The following is a 26,758-nucleotide window of genomic DNA, read 5'->3' on the forward strand; positions in this document are numbered from 1 at the left end:
CACACACACACACACACACACACACACACACACACACACACACACACACACACACACACACACACACACACACACACACACACACACACACACACACACACACACACATTAACCTTCAAACACTCTACCATTTTATCTCAGGTCATCTTCATCTCCAAGCAGTTTGGAGATACTGTAACAAACACAATGAAATCCATTATTTTCCAAATATAAAGTATTTTGTAAAAGGGGGGAAAGTATTCAAAATGAGGCATTTAGTCCAACAGCCATGATGCATCTGGCTTGAGTGCGTCGTAAGGATGGCATTGTAGTGAATACATGAATGTGTGTTTGTCAGACTGTGTTTCTGAATAAGAGTGTTTGTCTAAGACTGTGTGTAAATATGTGTGACTATACAGTAGCGTGATATGTGTTCATAAGTCTGTAATGCAAGTAGCTGAGCACTATTTTGAAAAGCTTTGTAGTTTGCAAAAAAAGTATTTGAACAGGCAGGGTGGGGAGGTGGGACAAATCGCTCTCTTTGCAAGATGTACATATCCTCTTACATACTTTACAATTCTGAAAGAGTGTTGGTATAAGCATGAATTCAGATCTCACATACATTAGAATGTATATGTCTGATTATGCGTGTGTGATTCTGTGAGCGTTGACACGCAGGTCAGGAGTTGTCCACCACTTGGTGTGGCAGGGTGACCGAGGAGCCGTTGATGAAGGAGCCCTGTTTTTCTCTACCCTTCAGAAAGTAGGTAAGCAGCTCTCCTTTCCCCTTCACAAAGATGGGTCCCCTCCTCACAAAACGGAATCCGTACTCCTTCAAGATGTGGTAGCAATCTTCCACCACCTGGGGGCAGTAGAATCATATAACATTTTAGGTGATGAATCGCCGCATGCATACAGATCCATCCAATATGTTTTCTACCCAGATTTGGTAATCCACTTAAAGCTATTCCCTGATGTCAAACCCCAAGACCTAAATAGTAATCAAACAAAGTAGGATTATTCTTGTGTTATTATAGCCATCTGATAAACAACAATTCCAGGCCGACTACATTGCAGTCAACCAATGGTTGCATGCCACATCGACTGCGCAGTCGGGTATCCGATTGCTGTATGTCGTTTCGAGATCTTGCAAGTGACTGCAATGTATCAATCATTGTAGGCTATCAAGTGCTCCTGCTCAGTCCTTACCACAAATCAGGTACATCAACGACCTTACGGGCCAATGCGCTACAGCTGATTGTTTGGTTGTCACCTCAATGCTTATCCCATCCTGCATCTCGTTGCCCCTGTATGGAGAGGCCTTACCTGGATGTTACCCATGACCCCTGTGGACTCCATGCGACTGGCCACATTCACAGTGTTGCCCCAGATGTCATAGTGAGGCTTCCGGGCACCAATCACTCCTGCCAGCACCCCCCCTTTATTCAAACCTGGGGAGAGGAGGAAGTATGGGATACATGATATGCATGCTGTACAAAACTAGGACACACTCTCCATTCTTCTCTCACCTTAAAATATATGGCTGAAAAGTTAGCACTGACCTATGCGTAGCATAAAGTTGTTGAAGGACTGGTAGTTGATGTTCATGAGCGTGACCTTCATGGCCAGAGCAAAGTCAGCCAGATCTGCCAAATGCTGCCAGCGCTCTCTGTCAGTCAGCTCCTCTTTCTGCACAACAGAGCCCTCTACCTTAACCATCTTCATCATCAAGTTTCAAGTGAATTCATTTGATCATCACCACCACCACTACGATCATCATCACCCATAAAATTAACATATCCCCTGTAAAAGATCAGTCCTAAAGCTCTTGATCCCATTTCTGACCTGCTACCACAAACACTACAAGATGCTCTAGACTGAGTTCATCAGGAGTTCTGCTGTTTAGCTATAGGAGTTCACATGATTATGTCATACTATAGGAGTTTACACGGCTAGTTTAAGCCTCCACTGACCCAGACCCAGTGGCTGATGACTATGGTAATGAGCTAACCTTCAGACAGGCATAGCCGTTGCTGATGTCGGGAGTGACCCCTGACGCTGCCATGTAGGTGCTGCCAATGGTTTTGATTTTGGTGATGCAGCGGAACTGAGACTCGTCCAGGAGCTGTCAGAGGTTAAAGGTCACGGGTTGAAAGGTCAAGTCTCAAAGTGTTAGGCAGCATCTTTAATTTCTATACATGCCTCGGGAATAGGGAGTAATAACATACAGTACTTCCATTGTCATAGCAAGCTAGTTTCAACATTTGCATGACTGTTACAAGTCAAAATTATGCATTCATGAGCTTCTTACGCTGTCAAAATCGGAGATGATTTCGTTGAGGAACCTGAGGCACTCAATCCCCCCATTGTTGATGCTCTCCTCTGTGTAGAAGTCCGAGAAGTTGGGGATGGAGGCGAACATCACCCCAATCTCATCATATGACTGGCTGTACAGCTCCTGGAAGGGGTATATATATATATATATATATATATATATATATATATTTCAGATTAACAGATGTACAGACATAGATAAGTCAAGAGCATAACTCCAGCTGTAACCTTTGCAATAGCTGAACAAACCTTACCACTGTGATAACATGGTGGCTGATCAACGCACACAGTGACCGTGGCTGATACCTCTTTCTCAACTTCAGGAACTATACATGTATTGGTCCCACTTCACATTGACTGCCTTAAAACCAATGTATTTATTAGGGCTGGCACAATTTCCATATAAACGATGGTTATGGATGAAAACCGTCATGACAATTAAATAACTGTCATATCCGTAAAAAAAAATATATATATACACACTACCATTCACTTAGAAAAGTCCTTGTTTTTGAAAGAAAAGCACATTTTATTCACTAAAATAACATGAAATTGATCAGAAATACAGTGTAGACATTGTTAATGTTGTAAATGACTATTGTAGCTGTAAACGGCTGATTTTTTTTATCTACATAGGCGTACAGAGGCCCATTATCAGCAACCATCATTCCTGTGTTCCAATGGCACGTTGTGTTAGCTAATCAAAGTTTATCATTTTAAAAGGCTAATTTATCATTAGAAAACCCTTTTGCAATTATGTTAGCCCAGCTGAAAACTGTTGTCCTGATTAAAGAAGCAATAAAACTGGCATTCTTTAGACTAGTTGAGTATCTGGAGCATCAGCATTTGTGGGTTCTATTACAGGCTCAAAATGGCCAGAAACAAAGAACTTTCTTCTGAAACTCGTCAGTCTATTATTGTTCTGAGAAATGAAGGCTATTCCATGCGAGAAATTGCCAAGAAACTAAAGACCTCGTACAACGCTGTGTACTACTCCCTTCACAGAACAGCGCAAACTGTCTCTAACCAGAATAGAAAGAGGAGTGGGAGGCCCCGGTGCACAACTGAGCAAGAGGACAAGTACATTAGTGCCTAGTTTGAGAAACAGACGCCTCACAAGTCCTCAACTGGCAGCTTCATTAAATAGTACCTGCAAAACACCAGTCTCAACATCAACAGTGAAGAGGCGACTCCGGGATGCTGGCCTTCTAGGCAGAGTTGCAAAGAAAAAGCCATATCTCAGACTGGCCAATAAAAATAAATGATTACGATGGGCAAAAGAACACAGACATTGGACAGAGGAACTCTGCCTAGAAGGCCAGCATCCTGGAGTCGCCTCTTCACTGTTGACGTTGAGACTGGTGTTTTGCTGGTACTATTTAATGAAGCTGCCAGTTGAGGACTTGAAGTAGCTAGCATACTTCAAGGCCCAACATACAGTAGGCTATATCTCAATCGATGAAAAAAATATTTTCAGTGCTACCAATGAAAAATGTTAATTTAGAGCCCTGGGTTTTTCTGTATTTTTGCATATTCTTTATACTGAATGTTATCAGATCTTCAACCAAAACCTAATATTAGATTAAGGAAACCTGAGTTTACAAATAACTTTTTTTAAATGGATACGTCCCCAAACACTACTAGGCATAATGGGACCCATCTCATCCAAAAAGTTGACTCAAGTTTGCCAAAACATACCTGGAAGATCATCAAGACTCTTGGAAGAATGTTCTATGGACAGATGACTGAAAAGTAGAACTTTTTGGACAACCAGCATGGTGGTCGCCATGAGTGCCAGCACGGCGATGTAGCTGTAGTACTTGGGGTTGTCCAGACAGCCCTCTGCCCCGGATTGGACAACAGAGGAAGGAGGAGCCATTGTGGCGTTTCCAGAGGGACGGGGACAGTATCTACAGTAGTGAAGTTGTCTCACCTCGTCCCTTTTCTTGGAGCCCAGGAAGTGGCGTGCTACGTGCTCTGGCAGCATGTTAGTGACCAGCGCCTCGTTCCAGCGCCTCATCTCATACACCTTCTCCTTCTGCTCATGGACCTCAATCTTCCACAAGAACAGAGTACGGGCTAGCTTCTCCACCTAAAGTCAGGGACATGGTGGCAGGAGACAGGAAAGAGATTCAAATAGAGGTGGAGAGGTTATCAAGAATGGAGGAGAAGCAGAAAATGTGGAGAATAGAGAAGGTGGTGATGACTTGGAAGGCATTGTCACGATTCCCACCGACGGTGGCGCCCCCTCCTGCTCGGGTGGCGCTCGGCGGTCGTCGTCACCGGCCTATTAGCTGCCACCGATTCCCTTTTGCTTTTCCCTTTTTTTTATTTTGTGACACCTGTGGTCAATTAGCCATTAGAGGGGCTATTTAGTTTAGCTGGCCCGCTCCTGTTCGTGCGGGATTAATGATTGTTTCTTGTGTGACGGCTTGTGTTCATGTCGACGTTGTTGTACGCCGCATGTATTTTCTCCCCTGTGTGTGGGAACATTTGTTTTTTTTTGGTGAGTGTATATTAAAAACACCACTACCCTGTGTTCGCTGGTTCCTGCGCCTCATTCCTCCTCCACAATTACCAAGCCCTAACAGGCATATAACTAGTACCCTTCTGCCATAGTAACTTACATGTCGAGAAAAGTAGTAGAAGCTGATCATCATGATGAAGATCATCACAGTCATGGCATATTTGGAGGGAACCAGGTAAGACCTAAAAACAGAGCACAGAGATCATCAGAAATCACAAGCATGCTCACACTGTATACAGAACAACAATATCACACTAAACATGACAATCAGAGTTGCGGTCAATTTCATTTCAATTCAGTCAACTGAAATTCCAATTCCAGTTTTACTAATTGAAAATAAATGGATGACCACACATCCATAAACTGATGACCACCACCCACACCTGTTCTACAGCCTATAACACCACAACCACATCCACCTGTAGTCCTGGAAGCGGGCCATATCGTAGCGGTCAAATATGTCCCTCCAGCTGTAGATGTTGACGATGCCCGTCGCTATGGTGATGAGGAGCATGAGTGTGACCTTGACCATGTGGCTGACCTGTACCAGCATGGTGGTCGCCATGAGTGCCAGCACGGCGATGTAGCTGTAGTACTTGGGGTTGTCCAGACAGCCCTCTGCCCCGGATTGGACAACAGAGGAAGGAGGAGCCATTGTGGTGTTTCCAGAGGGACGGGGACAGCTCAGCTACAAGGCGTGGACAGAGGGGATAGAGGCCAAATGTTAACGCAAGACCTGAGCAACAATCGATTTTTAGTGCTTCCTCCAAGATTACATGGACCCCTTTAAAAAATCCTTGGTTTCACTCCCATCTTTTTGCTTTATTATGAATTTAAAACATTTAACTGCAATGCGTGCTGTTGCATATGGACGGTATGCACGCAAGTCAATACCAAAAACAGACCCTTAAGTCAAACCCAGCTTAATGGGAAGTCTTGTGTATTGGCAAGCTACTACATAATTCAACACCAGAAAGCCAGTGTTGTGATTTCTTTCTACTGGACTAACGATGAGCGTTTCTCACCATGTCCACAATGTCGGCCATGGTGAGGATGAAGATTGCTGCCATGGCCCATGTGTTCCGTGCCCAGCGGGTGTGGTCGATCCATGTGGAGAAAGACACCAGCCTCTTAGGGAAAACCTAGGAGGAAAAATAACATGTTGGTCATCAACAGTAATATCATTAACCAGTCACGTGATCTGTCTGTCTGTCTGTCTGTCTGTCTGTCTGTCTGTCTGTCTGTCTGTCTGTCTGTCTGTCTGTCTGTCTGTCTGTCTGTCTGTCTGTCTGTCTGTCTGTCTGTCTGTCTGTCTATCGTCGTTGTATTGATGTGGTTTTGAGTAATGTTTTACAACACTCTTTTACGACGCCTGTGGTATATGTGGGGCAATGGCGGAACATTAAAAACGTTTTAACTATGATTGATGGTGACGGTCGCCTTTGCTCGCTGTAACCAACGAAGTAATACAATTGTAATCATCATCGTAATCATGTTCAGTTTTCAAACGCATCATCAGATGGAAACCATAGTAGCGTTCAGGGTATTTCTCCTAGTGAGTTTGTACAGATGAAGGACATTAATTTGTGCCAGTTTGCTACAGCAGGAAAATAATCCTGCAGCAACAGGAAATGTGAATCATGTGGATTATTGGAAATTTTTGTAGGGGTTGATACATTTCTCATAAGGGAAAATCAAATCTGAAATGTCAAAGTGGTAAACTTCAGAAGCCTTTCCAAACCTCAAATACACTACAAGTTGTACATTTCCTGCATTGCAGGAAAGTTGTCCTGCAACAGTTGGCCGTCATTGCAAATAAGAATTTGTTACATTTACATTTAAGTCATTTAGCAGACGCTCTTATCCAGAGCGACTTACAAATTGGTGCATTCACCTTATAATATCCAGTGGAACAACCACTTTACAATAGTGCATCTAAATCTTTTAATGGGGGGGGGGGGGGGTTAGAAGGATTACTTTATCCTATCCTAGGTATTCCTTAAAGAGGTGGGGTTTCGGGTGTCTTCGGAAGGTGGTGATTGACTCCGCTGTCCTGGCGTCGTGAGGGAGCTTGTTCCACCATTGGGGTGCCAGAGCAGCGAACAGTTTTGAGTGGGCTGAGCGGGAACTGTGCTTCCTCAGAGGTAGGGAGGCGAGCAGGCCAGAGGTGGATGAACGCAGTGCCCTTGTTTGAGTGTAGGGCCTGATCGGAGCCTGAAGGTACGGAGGTGCCGTTCCCCTCACAGCTCCGTAGGCAAGCACCATGGTCTTGTAGCGGATGCGAGCTTCGACTGGAAGCCAGTGGAGAGAGCGGAGGAGCGGGGTGACGTTGTTCTTAAGTGACTTGCCTAGTTAAATAAAAAAACTGGGTGTTCAAATTAAGATCCTACATCTGTACTATAGTGACTTTCATGTTAGTGATGGAACAGTATATGACTACATAGTGCTGTATATGTCAACGGTCATTTCAGATGAGCTGGGACAAACTGAGGACGAGACATATTGGTTTTCCTCAATGAACCATCAATCATGCCATTAGGAGTCATGCATCAGTCCTTCTCTATGAACATCTATATGATTAGGAGGGATTGATTTTCCATAGATAAAGAATTGTCACTGGATTGGAACTACCGTCACGCGAGGGGATTCAGATCTCCAATGGTTAAATCTGATCTCATTGGGTACAGTACATTCTCTCAGCAGCTGAACAATAGTCTGGTCCATACAGCTTCAAGTAAAAGTATTTCATTATGTAGCACTAAAAGCGCTTGATTATACGCTCTGGGGTAAAGTGTATGTGTGTGTGAGTGTGTGTGGTTTCTGGTGTTTGTGTGATTGACATTGTACTGGGACAGGCACAGACATGTTGACATGTACATGCATTTCACCCTTGATATAATAGTTGCTAATCTGTTTGTTTATGTGTGTACAGTGCATTCGGAAAGTATTCAGACCCCTTCCCTTTTTCCACATTGTTACCTTACAGCCTTATTCTAAAATTGATAAAATTATATTTTTTCCCTCATCAATCTACTATACACAATACCCCATAATGACAAAGCAAAAACAGGTTTTTAGAAATGTTTGCAAATGTATTAAAAATAAAAAACAGAAATGCATTATAAAAAATATATATCATTTTACTAGGCATGCCAGTGTCATGACGTTGGCCTCTTTTGGTACAGGGAGGACAGTTGACCCCCTCCCTTTTGCAAAACCACCCCCTACCTTCCCCCCAATCCACCCTGTGTGTAAAGGGTCGTAAAAACTCTAAAATTCCAGGAGAGTCTCTGGCCACATGGCCCATAGAGAGACACAGGAAATTCTTCCAACTCATAGAATTGGAGAGCCAAGCGACATTTTGTGTTCTGGAGAAGGTATGGAAGATTGGTGAAGAATCCAGCTACGAACTGATCCGCTTGGTACAATTTTGTGATACTCAGAAGAGACAATATAGCCATATTACCATAAAACTGTTTATATAATAGCATCATAATGGTTGTATAGAATGTATTAATAAGGATAAAGCTTTTGTAGGACATTGAGATGCTATTGTACTGATGTAATGTGATAGAATTGTATTTCTGTAACCAAATCTAACTCAGTCATAGGCACGCCCCAGGGACCCATACAGGACCAGGCGTCATTTGACAAGCCTGTTCTATGGGCACTATAAAACACCGCCTGATTTACATTTCTTCAGACCAGGCCTACACTCCGTTTGCTAATAGGTTTTACCTTCCAATTCCTCTACTGAAAGTGAACCATACCACGTGGTTAACTTTTAGACTATCGATACTGACAGAATAAGAACAAGTCTTTGATATTAATTATTAGTCTGCAGCTAAGTAAATTATATAATTGAACGCGAAGACCAACGAAACAACCATTCAATGACGACATTAATGAATGTCGCTCTGAAAGATCCATTCTAACCGAGAGAGAGAGAGAGAGAGAACGTGGACAAACTCCCCAACAGAACAGAACTCTCGAACAAGGATCACGACGACACATGAGCGTAAATATATATTGATTGCAATTGTTCCCGAATGAGTGAGCCTTCAATTGTCAATTGTTAATATTAATGAACTCTGTGTAACTTCTCAGTTGACCGTTTATGACCCATTGTTCAACAGGCCGACCTGCCTGTTTAGCCCACAAGGGCACATTCCTCTACCAATCCTTTGTGACGATAATTACTGTTTGTATGTTTTTCTGTTAATTACTTAGTGTAGTAAATAAATGATTTTAAGACAATTGATGTATGGATGATTTTAGTAAAGACTGGGTTCGTGCAGATACAACAATTTACGACGTTTGGAATGAGACTGGACTAGAGGTAAAATACACCATTTTAAACCAGAAGATAATCGGCCTATACTATAATAGAATATAATATTATAGTACAGGAAAGTTATATTAGGAAAATTATAGCTTTGTAATCTGAATATTCTCCTTGGTGCCCCGATCTCCTAGTTAATTACAATTAAACGATTAATCAGTTTAATCGCGTAATAATAATTACAGGGAGCTAATTGATAAACATATCTTCAGTTGAATGGTACCCCAAAGACACGACACCAGTTAACAACAAATTCTTATTTACAATGACCGACGATGCTGGACGATCCTGGGCCAATTGTGCTTCGCCCTATGGGACTCTCAATCACGGTCGGGATCGAACCAGGGTCTGTAGTGACACCTCTAGCACTGAGATGCAGTGCCTTAGACCGGAGCTAATTTACATAAATATTCAGACCTTTTGCTATGAGACACAAAATTGAGCTCAGGTGCATCCTGTTTACATTGATCATCCTTGAGATCTTTCTACAACTTGATTGAAGTCCACTTGTGGTAAATTCAATTGATTGGACATGATTTTGAAAGGCACACACCTGTCTATATAAGGTCCCAAAGTTGACAGTGCATGTCAGAGCAAAAAGCAAGCCATGAGGTCGAATAAATTGTCCGCAGAGCTCTGAGACAGGATTGTGTCGAGGCACAGATCTGGGGAAGGGTACCAAAAAATGTCTGCAGCATTGAAGGTCCCCAAGAACACAGTGGCCTCCAGCATTCTTAAATGAATGAAATTTGGAACTACCAAGACTCTTCCTTGAGCTGGCCTCCCGGCCAAACTGAGCAATCGGGGGAGAAGGGCCTTGGTCAGGGAGATGACCAAGAACCCGATTGTCACTCTGACAGAGCTCCAGAGTTCTTCCAGAAGGACAATCATCTCTGCAGCACTCCACCAATCAGGCCTTTATAGTAAAGTGGCCAGATAGAAGCCACTCGTCAGTAAAAGGCACATGACAGCCCGCGTGTAGTTATCTAAAAGGTAACTAAAGGCCTCTCAGATGATGAGAAACAAGATTCTCTGGTCTGATTAAACCAAAATGTAACTCTTTGGCCTGAATGCCAAGCATCACATCTGGAGGAAACCTGGCACCATCCCTACGGTGAAGCACGGTGGTGGCAGCATCATACTGTGGGGATGTTTTTCAATGGCAGGGACTGGGAGACTAGTTTGGATCGAGGGAAAGATGAATGGAGCAAAGTAGTGAGAGATCCTTGATGAGAACCTGCTCCAGAGTGTTCAGGACCTTAGACTGAGGCGAAAGTTCCCCTTCCAACAGGACAATGAACCTAAGCACACAGCCAAGGCAATGCAGGAGTGGCTTCGGGACAAGTCTCTGAATGTCCTTGAGTGGCCCAGCCAGAGCCCGTACTTGTACCTGATCGAACATCTCTGGAGAGACCTGAAAATAGCTGTGCAGTGACGCTCCCCATCCAACCTGAGAGAGCTTGAGGATCTGCAGAAAAAGAAGACTCGAGGCTGTGATCGCTGCCAAAGGTGCTTTAACAAAGTACTGAGTAAAGGATCTGAATACTTGTGTAAATGTGATAGCAGTTTTTTTATTTTGAATACATTTACAAACATTTCTAAAAACCTGTTTTTGCTTTGCCATTATGGGGTATTGTGTGTAGATTGATGAGGGGAAAAAAACGATTTAATCTATTTTAGAATAAGGCAGTAATGTAACAATATGTGAAAAAAAGCGAATACTTTCTGAATGCACTGTATGTGTCTGTGTGTGACTGTGTGTCTACATTGCACACGGTGCAGATACAGCGCATGGGGTTCAAAACCCTTGTGGGCAGTGTGGGGATGGGGGAGGAGTGCTGCTGTTAGGGTGACAAGAGAACAAGAGAAGTCGATAGTGGTAGCTACATAACTGTCTGTAGCAGTCAATAAATTTGACTTTCCATGACCTGGCTCATGATGTTAGATCAAAAGTGCTGATGCGTGACAAAAGAACGAACGTATGGGGTGCTGATTAGACACATTCTTTACCACATTTTTTTTTCTTCAGCTTACGTAACATTGGGAGTGTCTGTACACATCAAATGCGCAGCATCATGAGATGCTTTTAGCACATTTAAGTTATTTAACTACGGTATGCTGATCCACTATCACAACTATGTTATTTTTTTACTCAAGAGTATACCACAACAAATATCTTCATATCTACAGATTTCTTATGTTGTGGAAAATGTTCTATGATAAATTAGGATTTGGCTGTGGGTTAACTGTTGCTCGCTCTGAAAGGCTAGCTGCTCTCTGGTTGGATGTTGAGCAAGGTGTGATAGTGGAGCGGGGGGGGGGGGCACTCACTCGAGGGAAGATGGCCGCCAGAGAGCAGACAGTTAGGACGAGCAGCAGGACCTCTCCCACAGCTAGGGTCACGTAGTTTGCTATCATCCTGTCAACCGCAAGAACACACAGAACATAAGGAACGAGAGAGAGAGAGAGAGTGAGAGAAAGAACGAGAGTTTAGGTGAACTCACCGAGGGTCTATGAGGACCTCCATGGCTGCAGTGAACAGGAGCACTACACAGGAGCAGCTGAAGGCAGCTCCGCTCTGCTTCTCCTTTTCTACGGAGTAGCGGGTCTCCAGCTCAGGGTCCACAAAGCGCAGGGACAGACGGTTGGTGCGTTTCCCCTTCAGACTGACAGGGTAGAGGGAGGGTTCACACGGTCTGTCTGCTCACATAACAGAGGATTCATACCTGGCTGCACATGGCTCACTCACACACCCTCTGCTACTGGGTGTTTCACTATGACTATCACACACACACACACACACACACACACACACACACACACACACACACACACACACACACACACACACACACACACACACACACACACACACACACACACACACACACACACACACACACATTCATACATAGATATACACAGGCTGGCAAAATTCAGGGAATTTTATATAAATTCCCTGGTTTTCCCAAAATGCCCAGTTGTGGGATTCCCGAAATCAGAATCCTCCAACCAGGATTTCAGGAAAACCCGGGAATATATTTAAAGTTCCTGGAATTTTGCAACCCCACACACACCCTCACTCTCTGTCTACTCACGCTTGTACGGTCTCTCTCTCCAGCAGTGCCTCATTGAGCAGTTTGTTGAGCTCCTGTTCGTTCTCTTGGGCATCAATCACCCTCTCGGCCAGGTCCCGCAGTCTTAGCCTCCGCCGAGGGTTGGGGAACGAAGGGTTCACCACCTGGGGTCACAAGAAGGTAGCATTCTTGGTCTGTCATTACACCACTCACTGGATGCACCCCGATTCTCCACACTTCTTCTGAAGTGTGCACTTGCACACTCCCTCTCATGGATTTAACAATGGTCGAAACTCTCTCCAGCCAATACTTACACTAATTCAATGCTTTTAGATCCATGATGGGGAGTGTGCAAGTGCACACTTAATGAGAAGGGTGGAGAATCTGGGTGGAGCCACTCTTCATTCAGGTTTGAAGTAGACAAGGTAGCACACTTTGGAGCAACTCCTGTCCTGGAGACAGCCAAAGTATTTGGAGGTTTTTGTACTAGCCCAGCGCTAACACCCCCGAATAAACAAATCGAGGTCTAAATATAAGACAATGATTAGTTAATAATTTGAATAGGTGTACTAATCCTAAACTGGAACAAAGGCCTGCACACACTGTGCACTTGTAGTACATAGAGTTGCAATACTGTGTGTTAGGGGTTACAGTAAAGGTCATATGTTACTCGTGTGTCCAGCTCCTCTGGCTCGTCTGGTGTGGTGCAGGCTGTGTGGACACTCCCATTACACTCAGTGGTGTTGATCAACAATGGAGAGTTCCCATTGGACGACATCACAGACAACTTCTGATAGGAAACGAAGAGACAGGAAGGAGGAGAGAGAGAGAGAGAGAGAGAGAGAAGAGAGAATGTGAGGTGTGCTACAGTGACTGGTGTGTTGACAGGAGGAATCTGGAGAAAGAAAAATATTGTCATTTTGTTACGCTTTCTTTTATAGCCTGTTGTAAGCTGTTACTTACCTGGTATTTTCATGGTATTAACTAGGAAACTACGCAGGTAATTACCTCAAAGAATTCAACAAAATTGGAGACTGGTATCAAAGTTAAAGATAAAAGTAATTTCTTAGTAAGTACAACCTGGTTGTAAAATAAAGTTTTTCTGAGGTTTTATCTCAGTAAGACGAACCTGTAAGAATAAAGGTTGAATAAAACTAGGTGCTGATGTAATACTCACCACCCCGTTGATGCCGTTCTTTCCCAGGGGGCCCTTGGGCACCACCACCAGGTAGGAGTCGATGCCCCTCTCCTTCAGGTACTCACAGCGGTCGCCCCCGTTCCCTGGCTCCATATCAAACTCCCCGTGCAGACACTCCATGGTGGCCTGGGAGATGTGCACACGCCTGCCGCAAAGGTCAGGGGTTATAGGCTAGAGGTAGGAGAGCCTGGTCTATCAATGGCAGAACGGGTGGGGGCTGACCCTATGCCCTCCCTATTGCAAACTTTGAATAATTCCTGCTGTCACTTATTTGATAGTCAGTACATCAACATTTCCTTACCAACTTCATAATTCATTACTTATTGCTAGCAATAGGTATATAGGGTTTGTATTGGGCACAAACACATTTGACAAATATGAGTGCATGAGGCAGGTCAATCTTGGCTGAGCATCATCTAAAGTTGTAGTAAAGATCTGTGAATAGAGTTAGGGAAATGTAATAACTTAGAGGGGTTTAAAGCAATTCCTTCTTACCCCGGTATTCCTCCCGCCTCCATCTTATTGGCCACGGTGACGTCAGTGGACCAGACGTCATACTGCCACCGCTTCTGTCCCAGGACGCCCCCCAGGACAGTGCCAGTGTGTACCCCCACACGCATGTCCACATCTGTCCCGGTCTTCTCACGAACATACCTACAGGATAACACAGTCACCGTGACACCGGAGCCAAGAAGAACCACCCTAGCCAGTCTTTCCCCTACCATTCGTTTTGCCTCCAGCACGTCACATTATTCCTACTCTATGTGCAAATCTCAAATGACACCCTATTCACCACTAGTACAGAAGGACCTCTGAGATGTGAACACATCTGAAACGGAGGTAATTCGGAAAACTAAAAGGTTTCGACTTAAAAGCTCATCAAACCTTGGTAGAAAATATTAATTGCGTATTATTTTCTCACCATTTAGCCAGATACTGTAGATGTCAGACCTGTTTTTAGCACATGAAAGTAATAGGTTCTACAGTAGTATCTTTGACCCTAAGTAGGTGAATAGGATGTCCTTTGACATGCAGCCTATACCACAAACCACTCTACAGTTTCTACAGTCCACATTTCCATTGGGTGCTACTCACGATATGGCCTCCACCATGGCCAGGCCCATCATGATGGAGCAGGCAGCGTGGTCCTCTCTGTAGTCTGGCAGGCCACAGATGCAGTAGTAACAGTCGCCCAGGATCTTTATTCTCAACTGGTGGTATTTCTACACAGAAACACACACACAGTGAGGTAGTTAGTGGAGGGGCTGGAACATTCAAAGTGATTTCATCAGTATGTGAAATGATGTGACTACTCATGTAAATTTACTTTAATCTATAAATAAATCTATGTTTAAAAGATTAGTATAAATACATGCCAACCAATATACATTTTTTGTCAGTAAGTAATATATTTGTGTGTGTGTGTGTGTGTGTGTGTGTGTGTGTGTGTGTGTGTGTGTGTGTGTGTGTGTGTGTGTGTGTGTGTGTGTGTGTGTGTGTGTGACTCACGGCAGCCAGCTTGTCAAAGCGGGCAAACAGTTCATTGAGGAGCTTGACCAGCTCGTGGGCACTGCATGATGATGACAGCTGAGTGAATCCCACAATGTCTGCAAACAAAATACTGCAGGAGAAAGGGGATACATGCTGTCATCACATCATCCTATTAGATATCCTGCCTCTTTATTATAGAACATAGTATACTCTACAAGTTGTGTTCTCCTAGCCATAGGTCTATAGATTGTACACAGAGAGTCTGGCTGCTGTGTCTTACCTGACGTTTTCGTGACGATACATATACATGGTGTTGAACTGCTGCATCTCCTTCTGTCCAGTCTGACTGGCTTCTTTCTTCTTCATGTCCTGTAACATCTCGTCTGCTATATGCTTCGGCAGGATGGACAGCAAGAGACGCTCCTGTGGAGGACAGGAAGAGTGGTGAGGTTTCAGTGGATATGAGGAGACTCTAAAGAGACTCAATAGACGCACGCACAGCTTACAATAAAAGGCACTTCAATTTTGTGTGATTGGCAGCAGAATCAATCAATGCTCAATCAGAATCAATAAAAAAGATTCAGTGACCTAATGAAACCACTTTCTATAACAAAGGAAGCTGTCCGTTGCCATCCCAAAGCATCCACTTCCAATTATATCTACTTCGATCACCCTTCAACTAATAGATCTTGGAAAAATAAATACCATAACAAAATAAACATGGATGACTGACTACCATGTGCTCAAACAGTACACACAGTGCATTTGGAAAGTATTCAGACCCCTTGACTTTCAACATTTTGTTAAATTACAGCCTTACTCTAAAATAGATTAAATATACATTTACATTTAAGTCATTTAGCAGACGCTCTTATCCAGAGCGACTTACAAATTATATTTTCCCCCTCATCAATTTACACACAATACCCCACAATGACAAAGCAAAACAGGTTTTTATACATTTTGCAAATGTATAAAAATTAAATAACAGAAATACCTGATTTACGTAAGTATTCAGACCCTTTGCTATGAGACTCGAAATTGAGACCAGGTGCATCCTGTTACCATTGATCATCCTTGAGATGTTTCAACAACTTCATTGGAGTCCACCAGTGGTAAATTCAATGGATTGGACATGAGTTGGAAAGGGACAAACCTGTCTATATAAAAGGTACCACAGTTGACAATGCATGTCAGAGCAAAAACCAAGCCATGAGGTCGAGGGTATTGTCCGTAGAGCTCCGAGACAGAATTGTCTCGAAGCACAGATCTGGGGAAGGGTACCAAAACATTTCTGCATCATTGAAGGTCCCCAAGAACACAGTGACCGCCATCATTCTTAAATGGAGGAAGTTTGGAACCACCAAGACTTCCTTGAGCTGGCCCCCCAGCCAAACTGAGCAATCAGGGGAGAAGGGCCTTGCTCAGGGAGGTAACCAAGAACCTGATTGTCACTCTGACAGAGCTCCTCTGTGGAGATGGGAGAACCTTCCAGAAGGACAACCATCTCTGCAGCACTCCACCAATCAGGCCTTTATGGTAGAGTGGCCAGACGGAAGCCACTCCTCAGTAAAAGGCACGACAGCCCACTTGGAGTTTGCCAAAAGGCACCTAAAAGACTCTCAGACCATGAGAAACAAGATTATCTGGACTGATGAAACCAAGATTGAACTATTTGTTGCTGCCACCAATCGTCGCGTCTGGAAGAAACCTGGCACCCTTCCTACGGTGAAGCATGGTGGTGGCAGCATCATGCTGTGGGGATGTTTAAAAGCGTCAGGGACTGGGAGACTAGTCAGAATCAAGGGAAAGATGAACGGAGCAAAGTACAGAGAGATCCTTGATGAAAACCTGCTCCAGAGCACTCAGGACCTCAGACTGGGGCGAAGGTTCACTTCCAACAGGACAACGACCCTAAGCACACAGCCAAGACAATGCCTGAGTGGCTTAGGGACAAGTCTCTGAATGTCCTTGAGTGGCCCTGCCAGAGCCCAGACTTGAACCCGATCGAACATCTCTGGAGAGACTAGGGCTGTGGCGGTCACAAAATTTCGTTGTTAATGTGCTTCATTTTAAGAAGTTATTTGGCCACTTTAGTTGTGATACAAACATTATTAAAACATATAGGCCCATGGGCTAGGCTACATGAGGTGTGCGACTATGATTTGAAAAGATCGCAAAAAAAGGCTTTGTTTCTTATGCTGGGCATCATTCAGAAATTATAATACATAATTCACAAGTGATAAGCTAATAATGTCACCCATCAGACTATTCTTGATTTAATATTGTCTTTACATGTACAAAATAATATGTGTGAATTTTGTTTTGATTTAGAATGGACCATTATCATGCACCTGTTTCAAAACAGGGGCAGCAGTAAACATGACATGTCATCTATGCACTTAAATAGCAAATGGAGGACGCTTTACCCCGTGGTTTATTTTCATGCCAGCCAGGTAGGTTATACTCCTGTTGTAAATATAAGCAATGTGCGTAACATTAAGAAAGTTGAGAAATAAATCAATAAATATAGTAGGCCCAGCCTATAGAAAGTTGATGGGATCCTCCTCTTTTTAGTAGAGGCCACCACTCTGTTTTCTCGCGCAATTGCATAGCCTATTGAAATGTTGCGCAACATGAGATCATGGGTTCTCATGAAGTGTTTGATTAGAATTTGACTGCCTTCATAACCGCCGGTGTGGCGGTAATACGGTCACCGCAACAGCCCTGGGAGAGACCTGAAAATAGCTGTGCAGCAACACTCGGCATCCAACCTCAAATCTAATTTTATTGGTCACATACACATGGTTAGCAGATGTTATTGCGAGTGTAGCGAAATGCTTATGCTTCTAGATCCGACAGTGCAGCAGTATCTAACAGGTAATATCTAACAATTCCACAACAAAACCTAATATCTAACAAATTCCACAACAAAACCTAATACACACAATCTAGTAAAGGAATTGGATGAGAATATATAAGTATAAAATATATGGATGAGCAGTGACAGAGTGGCTAAGATGCAATAGATAGTAAAGAATATACAGTGAAGGATGCAGTATACAGTATATACAGTTGAAGTCGGAAGTTTACATACACTTAGGTTGGAGTCATTAAAACCTGTTTTTCAACCACTAGTTTTGGCAAGTCGGTTAGGACATCTACTGTGTGCATGACACAAGTAATTTTCCCAACAATTGTTAACAGACAGATTATTTCACTTATAATTCACTGTATCACAATTCCAGTGTGTCAAAACACTATATACACTAAGTTGACTGTGCCTTTAAACAGCTTGGAAAAATCCAGAAAATGATGTCATGGCTTTAGAAGATTCTGATAGGCTAATTGACATCATTTGAGTCAATTGGAGGTGTACTTGTGGATGTATTTCAAGGCCTACCTTCAAACTCAGTGCCTCTTTGCTTGACATCATGGGAAAATCAAAAGAAATCATCCTAGACCTTCACAAGTCTGGTTCATCCTTGGGAGCAATTTCCAAACGCCTGAAGGTACCACATGCATCTGTACAAACAATAGTACGCAAGTATAAACACCATGGGACCACACAGCCATCATACCGCTCGGGAAGGAGACACATTCTGTCTCCTAGAGATGAACGTACTTTGGTGCGAAAAGTGCAAATCAATCACAGAACAACAGCAAAGGACCTTGTGAAGATGCTCGAGGAAACAGGTACAAAAGTATCTATATCCACAGTAAAACGAGTCCTATATCGACATAACTTGAAAGCCCACTCAGCAAGGAAGCCACTGCTCCAAAACTGCCATAAAAAAAGCCAGACTATGGTTTGCAACTGCACATGGGGACAAAGATTGTACTTTTTGGGGAAATGTAATCTGGTCTGATGAAACAAAAATAGAACTGTTTGGCCATAATGACCATCGTTATGTTTGGAGGAAATAGGGGGAGGCTTGCAAGCCGAAGAACACCATCCCAACAGTGAAGCACGGGCATGGCAGCATCATGTTGTGGGGGTGCTTTGCTGCAGGAGGGACTGGTGCACTTCACAAAATAGATCATGAAGAAGGAAAATTATGTGGATATATTGAATCAACATCAGTCAGGAAGTTAATTAAAGCTTGGTCGCAAATGCGTCTTCCAAGTGGACAATGACCCCAAGCATACTTCCAAAGTTGTGGCAAAATGGCTTAAGGACGACAAAGTCAAGGTATTGGAGTGGCCATCACAAAGCCCTGACCTCAATCCTATAGAAAACTTGTGGGCAGAACTGAAAAAGCGTGTGCGAGCAAGGAGGCCTACAAACCTGACTCAGTTACACCAGCTCTGTCAGGAGAAATGGGCCAAAATTCACCCAACTTATTGTGGGAAGCTTGTGGAAGGCTACCCGAAACGTTTGACCCAAGTTAAACAATTTAAAGGCAATGCTACCAAATACTAATTGAGTGTATGTAAACTTGCGAAACAGATGTACTATCTCGATTAAGAAAGCTAAATCAAGCTACCTTTTAAGCTCTATATCCGACAGCTGGTGATCCTTCAAAATTTTGGAAAACACTAAATGCACTGAAACGTACAAATTCCTCTTCCCTTCCTAAGCAAGTTCTATCTGACCCTGGCATCATAACTGAGAAGAATGGGATAAGTGATGCTTTTAATCATAATTTTATCTTGGCAGGCTTTTTATTTGCGTGAAATGGTGGTTTATTTGACCTTGGTAAGTCAATCAACTGCTCTTCCTCTGCCAGCCTCTAGCTGACTTGATGGTTAATCAATCAACTTCTAGTGAATCTTTGTTTTCATTTCAACAATTTACTATATGTGATGTGCCTTGCTTAAGACTGGTAAAAAAAAATCCGCTGGGGCTGATATGCTTGATCCATTTTTGCTGCCTCTCTGCCCCCCTGATTACTGAATCATTAACCCATATTTTTTACCTGATGATTATATCTGGTACTATCCCCAAGGTTTGGAAGCGGCCCTTGTACTCCCCCTTCACAAACGTGCGGACCCTTGTGATCTAAATAATTCAATCACATTATTTCTAAACTTTCTTGCCTAGCTAAAAATATTAGAATCCTTGATTCATTCTCAGGTAAGATCTTTCTTATCTTTGAAATGTATTCTAAATGTACATCAGCTGGGTTTTAGTCCAGGTCATAGCACTATCTCTGCTGCATCCTTAGTTATAAATGATGTGGTTAACTGTATGGATAAAAGGCAACATTGTGCTGCCCCCTTCATTGACCTGTCAAAGGCTTTCAATACTTTTGATCACTCATGGCTAATTCAGAGGCTTTCCTCAATTGACCTAGAGCAGATTGCATGTAACTGGTTTAAAAATTATTTGACAGAGAAAACTCAATATGTATATCTACTGATGGTGTTAAATAATGTTTCCTGGATATTACGACAGGTGTCCTACAGGGGTCGAATCTGGTCTTGTGCTTTTTACATTAACAATATCGACTTCTTAAAAAAACCTGCACTTGTATGCCGATGATACTGTTGTGCATGCTATTTCCCCCACGGTTGAGCAGGCTCTATCTAAACTACAGTCTGCTTTCATTGTAAACAGAAAAACTTTATTGACCTGGAATTAGTATTGCATTCAGGTAAAACCAAGTATATGTGATCTCTAGAGCACAACAAAATAATGATGATTTTAGCATGTCATTAGGATGTTGTCCATATTGATTGTGTCCCTGCTTACAAATACCTGGATAGATTTAAAGCTGTCTTTTAAAAAGCATATTGATGACTTAAGAAGCTGAGAATAAAAATGGGCTTCTATAGAATTTTTTTATTTTACCTTTATTTAACTAGCCAAGTCAGTTAAGAACAAATTCTTATTTTCAATGACGGCCTAGGAACAGTGGGTTAACTGCCTGTTCAGGGGCAGAATGACAGATTTGTACCTTGTCAGCTCAGGGATTTGAACTTGCAAGCTTTCAGTTACTAGTCCAACACTCTAACCACTAGGCTACCCTGCCGCCCCATGGGTCCTGCCTGGGTCCTGCCTCTCGCTAAATAGTAGAACGCAGATTATTCAGTCGACGTTCCTATCGGTCCTAGACTATGGCGACGTCATCTATATGAAGTCAGCTGCCAGTTCATTAAAGCTGTTAGATGCAGCTAATCATAGCGCACTGCACTTTATTACAGGCTAAAATGTTTGTAGTCATCAATGCATTCATTTGATTTATTAGGATCCCCATTAGTGACAGCTAGTCTTATTGGGGTCCGACAGACAGTTGGTTGGCCCTCTGAAGTCACGTAGGTTGATACGTTGCTATGTTTTATTTAGAAAGCCCTTTTACAAAAAGTTCCACTGTACCTAACTTCTTTACTAAACTTTAGACATACGAGTTACCACACCCGGTCTCAGGGATGACTAACTCAGGAATTCCTTTGGTTGCTACCGAGTTAGCTAAATCAGCTTTTAGTTTCCTTGCACTTTATCTGTGGAATAATCTTCAAAATATTCTTAAATTTGATATTTGGGTGCCTCTAGGGGAATTCAGAAAGCTGATTGAGAATGATTTATATTTTTTACCTTACAAAGGCAATAATACTGATGTTTTTCTTTCTGCTTGCATTTTGATGCGTGTATTTTCTGTCATTTAAGGCTCATCTGTAAAAGAGACCTTGGTCTCAGTATGACTCCCTGATAAAATAATAAACATCCAACAAACAAACATGATATATAATCACATATTACACTGTACCTAGACATGGTACAATGGTCAGCCAAAATATAGGCCTATAACTTTTCTCCCTGTTAAAAGCACTGTACCTGTACACAAATCTGATTGGCCTAAAACTATCACTCATCATCACATAAGTCCATCTGAACAGATTCCACCCTTGACGATCCAAGACTAGAACATAAACATTGGAAAACACAAATGCATCAGGCAAACAAAAGCCTTGAGTTCACGTTCACACACACACACACACACACACACACACACACACACACACACACACACACACACACACACACACACACACACACACACACACACACACACACACACACACACACACACACACAGAGGGAGGAAAACAAATAACGTGGCAGGGTTTTTCTACGTTCTTATCAAAACCTGATGGAGAGACAAAAAATTGGGCAAGAGAGTCAGCAGAGTGATTACTGCGGACATCGTCTCAGGAGGCCGGTCGCCATGGTAACCTGCAGCGACCGGATGCTCCTTGATTGGCTGGCGGTCCTTGTCTCCCAGCAGCCCATGCTTCTCCATTAGTATTCTGGGAGTTTCTCCTCTCATGGTCTTATCAGCCCTTCTCTCTCTCATACACACACACACACACACCTTTGCTCCCTCCTTCCTTTCCTCCCTCCCTTTCCTCCATAATCACCCCTTTCCTCTCAGCTCTCTATAGCAGTGACCCTCTGGTCCATAAATAGTAGCAATCAAGAATGCCCAATGGCCACAGCTGTGAGACGGGGGGAGGGAGGGGAAATGACTGCTGACCGAGTGCTAACTCAAACAGACAAAGTGTGCACACACACACACACACATACATGCACGCTCACACACATTTAACTAGCTTAGTGTAGTGTAACAGTAGATCAAATGGAACTGTAGATACTAAGATTGTGTTTAAATTCCCTTTGGCTTCAACATAAACAGGTCTGAATCAGAATCACATACATTCAAACCAGGGCACTACTCTGGCACTGCCACACACTCCTTATCGCCCCCCACTCTCTAACCTACCACTCAAACCTACTAACCTCTGTCACTTTTCTCTCTCTGAATATGTTGTCTCCTGCCCTATATTGTATATCCCCCTCTGTCCTCCCTGTCTCAGTCTGTCACTCTCACCTGTTGCTGGCTCTGTTCCTCCAGATTGAGTTTGACCTCCAGGGACTGCCGTGCTTCCAGGAAAGCCTTGCGGTGTTTCCGGTCTGCCATGTAGTAGGACATGACGCCCACAGTGATGGCACACACATAGATCACTATGTTGGCCAGCAGCTGGAGAACGCAACAGAGTCATTAGACACACACACGCACTTACACACAACATATGCACTATAATTTTAATTTTTTTTTTTAAAACAGGCACGCACAGTAAGCCTTTTACTGTTAGTCTACACCTGTTGTTTATGAAGCATGTGACAAATACAAATTTGATTTGACATACGGACGCGTGCACACACACTCTGAACCCTGTGGGGAGGACCCTTGTGTAGACTTATCACGACCTAGGCTAGTGGTATCTTACGGACTTTCTGCAGCCATGAATGTGGCAGACAGGCAAAAAGAAACCAGCACTCTAAACCATTACCAAACTCGTATAGGTTGCAGTGAGGTGGCTGCTGATGAGTTACATTGCAAACAAAGTTTGGATACTACACTGTTCCCTAAAATGTTTTGTCATTGAATAACATTTTGATTCGCCGAGATTGAAGCTCCGATAGGGTGGTTGGGCCTTTTATTGGGCTGCCTGCCTCTCATTGGATTACTGTGAGATTATGATAAAGAAGACATGAGCATACTGAGAACCAAAAACTGTGGACCTTTTGAGAACAGTATCGATGTCAAACAAGAGAACAACCTCTAAAATATCAAATACAGACAAATGATAATTCTACCTCAGACTCTTTTAATTGTTTGGAGACACTCAAACCTCAGTCTGTTCTCAGCCTCTGCTCTGTCACCGAAACATTTGATACATTCAGCCTGTTTGTAGACTCATCGGTATTGCCTATTCATTGTAGATGCTGTAAGACAATTACAGGGCATAACGTGACATAAATAGTACATAGACTGGAGGTTAATCTTCTGCATGATGAAATTATTTCAACACACCATTTGATGTGATCAGGAAAGCTAGCATGTCTTACCTGCACTGTCATTTTAACAATATCTAGCCTCTTATTAAATTTACTGTATATACCCTAGTAATTACTCATCATTCCTTGTGTTGCAAGTATGGCATTTTGCACTGTTCCTAGTTATTTTCTTTTATGAGCTACTTCACAAGATCTGTTCACCTCTCTCTACCTGCCACCCTACTATCTACCTTACTCACACACCCCCCCTCACACTTGCCTGTCTCCAACTTCATCCAACTCGTGTCTACCCACCCCAGGTGTTTCCTGAACCACTCTCACCCATATCACTCTCCACCTGCAACTTCCTTCCCCTCCTGCAAGTGTCCTCAGCCTCCACACTTACCCATCTCCCATTCTACCTGCAACTTCAATCCCCATCACCCCTCGCCCACTTCCGCTGCAACTCATCCCCCACCCAAAGTGTGTCCTCAGCCCCATCCCCACTCTCACCTGTCTCCCAAGGGCAGCCCCCTGGATATCCTCCTGCTGCTGCTGTGCAATGGTGACCCCCAGCACCAGGGTGTGGACCCCGCACGACACGGATGTGATCAGCACAATGGGCGTGAGCCGCAAGGGCAGTGTCAGGAAGAAGGAGAAGCTAAAGAAGGCTTGCCAGCCCACTGTGTCACTGGCCTGGTGGAAGCGGGCATAGTTCAGGCCCAGGTAGCAGAAGATCTGGGCCGCTATGAGCACCCACAGGGCGTAGGGCACCACACGTCGTGAGATGCGGTCGGGTAGCAGGCCGTAGCAGCACAACACATAGAGTAGGATGTCTGATGCCAGGCCCACTGATGCCACCACCACAGAGGCCAGATTTTCATCTGTGTAGACCACAGCGCACATGACAATGATGTAGCTGTCAAACAGGGCAGCAAACACAACCAGAACCAGCAGGGTTTCGTGTCGCTGCCGGCGGAAATAGGTCTGATAGAGGTTCTCCAGAGACTCGGGTGCAAAGGTGAGACGCATGAAGCGTGGGAGGCAGAGGCAGCACCCTTGGCTTCGAACCGTTACCTCGTGCGTGCGCCCCACGGCCTGGCCCGGGTCCGATGGTAGGGTCACAGAGCAGTCCGCCGAATACTCTGCTGAGTACTCCGGCTCTGAGAAGGCCCGGTTGCGAGGCATCGTGAATGCTGACTAAGTTTTGAATTCTTCCTGTGACCTCGTCGTAAAAAAAAGTGGAAATCTGTTTGTAGTTCTGCAGGTGTAAAATTCCTCAAGGTACTGTTGTAAGGTTCAAACGTAGGCCTACATCGTGCTCTCTCATCGCGTTCCCTTTTATTCTCCTGTGTGTAAACTGAACCCTTTGCCCTGAGGTGTCACGAATGTCCTTTAAATCACACGTAGTGTCTTGATTGTCAGGCCCTGCACTTTGGAATAGCTTTGCTCACATATTTGTTAGTTACACGTCTCTGACAGTGTCAGTTGATTCTGTCAGTTGATTCACCAATCCAATGTCCTCCAAATGTAGGCTTAAGACTAAAGGAGATTTAAAGGGTCTCCTGGACCATGTTAATTTTCCTTAAGTGAGCCCATGGAAAACTCACTAAGAATAAAGTGAGGGCGATAATATAGCTTTGCTTCTTTTCGAATGCAAAACTTTGTTTACATTGCCACCCTTCTCTCCATATTCATTGTATCAAGGTCATCACCATTGTTCACATGGGGTTTCCATGGTGAAAACTCAAAAGAAGTGAAGAATATGGGATGCTGTTTGATCATGAATTGTGCCCCCCCCCCCCCCCCACCTGAGAAGTCACCTGACTAGCAATCCACGTTGGGAAAAAAGGGGATTTTTTAAAAAGTTACTGGGAAATATGGACAGCCTGTGCAAGTTGTGCAAAAGAGGCCTAGGTTCGTTTCTTCTTTGTAGTTGACAGACTGATACTGAGAGCAATGTCTGTCGTTCCCTACCAATATTTATCTTGAGAAAACTGCGCCCCTGTCCTCAGTTGAGAATAACCCCGGAGAACTATGCGTGACTTCTGATTTTACTGCGCACACTGGAAATAGGCTACATGTTGCGCTCTATGAAAGAGAGAAAAAAATTGAACTTGTAAAATGGATGTCCAAAATGACACCATCGTGACTATCCATTTAAAATACTTAACACAGTCTTTTTTTTGCCGTATTATTAAGCAACGTGGTTTTCCAGCCTACAGTATAGGGACATCATATTTCTTGCCCTCATTACACATATTGATGAGTTTGTTGCCTGTGATTTCAGGGTTAAATCGTTTGGCTACATTTCTATTTTGAAAAGGTGCTATAGAGGACCGCTATTGTCATACCCATATAAATGATCGAATGACTGAAAACAATAAGCGTCATTATTTACCCATTCTGTATCCATTTAACATGTGGCGATGGCCAAAGATGAACGTGCTCTTTCAATGTAGGTTTTCATTCTCCAGTGACTCGACGTTTGGCATCTCCTATCTATCCTTCTTAAGATGCCGCCTGTGAACAGAGATTTTGTACCAGATGATGTAAAAACCATCCGCATATTGTTGCATCCGTTTACAGAACCATGAAAAAGACACTTTCGATCTCCTATAGGTGGTGCTCGCTCTTGTAAGGATTAGATGTCACTTGTAATCAAAACAGTGCATTTTGGGTGTTTGTTATAAGAATAACCTGAACATGTCCCTCTCGACGAGTAATAGACTACAACGGACTCTCGCCTTCACGGAACAGCGCTGCTTTTTCGCCCTCGATCTTCACTTTCTACCCCGATAAGCCCGTCCCCCTCTTTAGATCACCCACTCCCCCCTTGCTTTCCATGTACAAAGTCAGAAATAGGGACAGACAATTCCAAATAGGATAACTACATGTAAATAGCCTATGGTTATTCATTATAACTGGATGAGCATGCTCTAATATGACACTTGATTTCATTTAATTGATTATTTGCCACTAAAGTTTGCATGGTGTTTTTATGCCTCCTGGCCATACCACCACAATG

At 43.4% G+C, this 26,758-nt stretch overlaps 1 protein-coding gene across 3 annotated transcripts; it reads right to left on the reverse strand.

The window, feature by feature from the left end:
• Nucleotides 1-26,528, reverse strand: LOC106584132 (adenylate cyclase type 3). 3 transcript variants are annotated; one of them, XM_014169052.3, is made up of 20 exons: nucleotides 24,244-26,528; nucleotides 22,781-22,930; nucleotides 15,229-15,371; nucleotides 14,967-15,078; nucleotides 14,553-14,680; nucleotides 13,953-14,111; nucleotides 13,437-13,602; nucleotides 12,930-13,046; nucleotides 12,281-12,423; nucleotides 11,687-11,848; nucleotides 11,514-11,601; nucleotides 5,866-5,982; nucleotides 5,260-5,528; nucleotides 4,941-5,022; nucleotides 4,247-4,405; nucleotides 2,291-2,437; nucleotides 1,991-2,104; nucleotides 1,542-1,668; nucleotides 1,306-1,430; nucleotides 1-841 (listed from the first exon to the last, which is right to left on the reverse strand). In XM_014169052.3, the coding sequence occupies exons 1-20, from the start codon at nucleotides 24,916-24,918 to the stop codon at nucleotides 659-661; spliced, it is 3,366 nt and encodes a 1,121-aa protein (XP_014024527.1). In that variant the 5' UTR covers nucleotides 24,919-26,528; the 3' UTR covers nucleotides 1-658. The 3 variants fall into 3 exon arrangements, with proteins under 3 accessions (XP_014024527.1, XP_014024508.1, XP_014024538.1); XM_014169033.3 differs by having other exon boundaries at nucleotides 12,930-13,049; XM_014169063.3 differs by having other exon boundaries at nucleotides 2-841; nucleotides 12,930-13,049; nucleotides 26,132-26,526.
• Nucleotides 26,529-26,758: the final 230 nt, after the last annotated feature.

This window comes from Salmo salar, chromosome 02, assembly GCF_965601325.2.
Source record: "Salmo salar chromosome 02, fSalSal1, whole genome shotgun sequence".
Classification (NCBI taxonomy): Eukaryota; Metazoa; Chordata; class Actinopteri; order Salmoniformes; family Salmonidae; genus Salmo; species Salmo salar.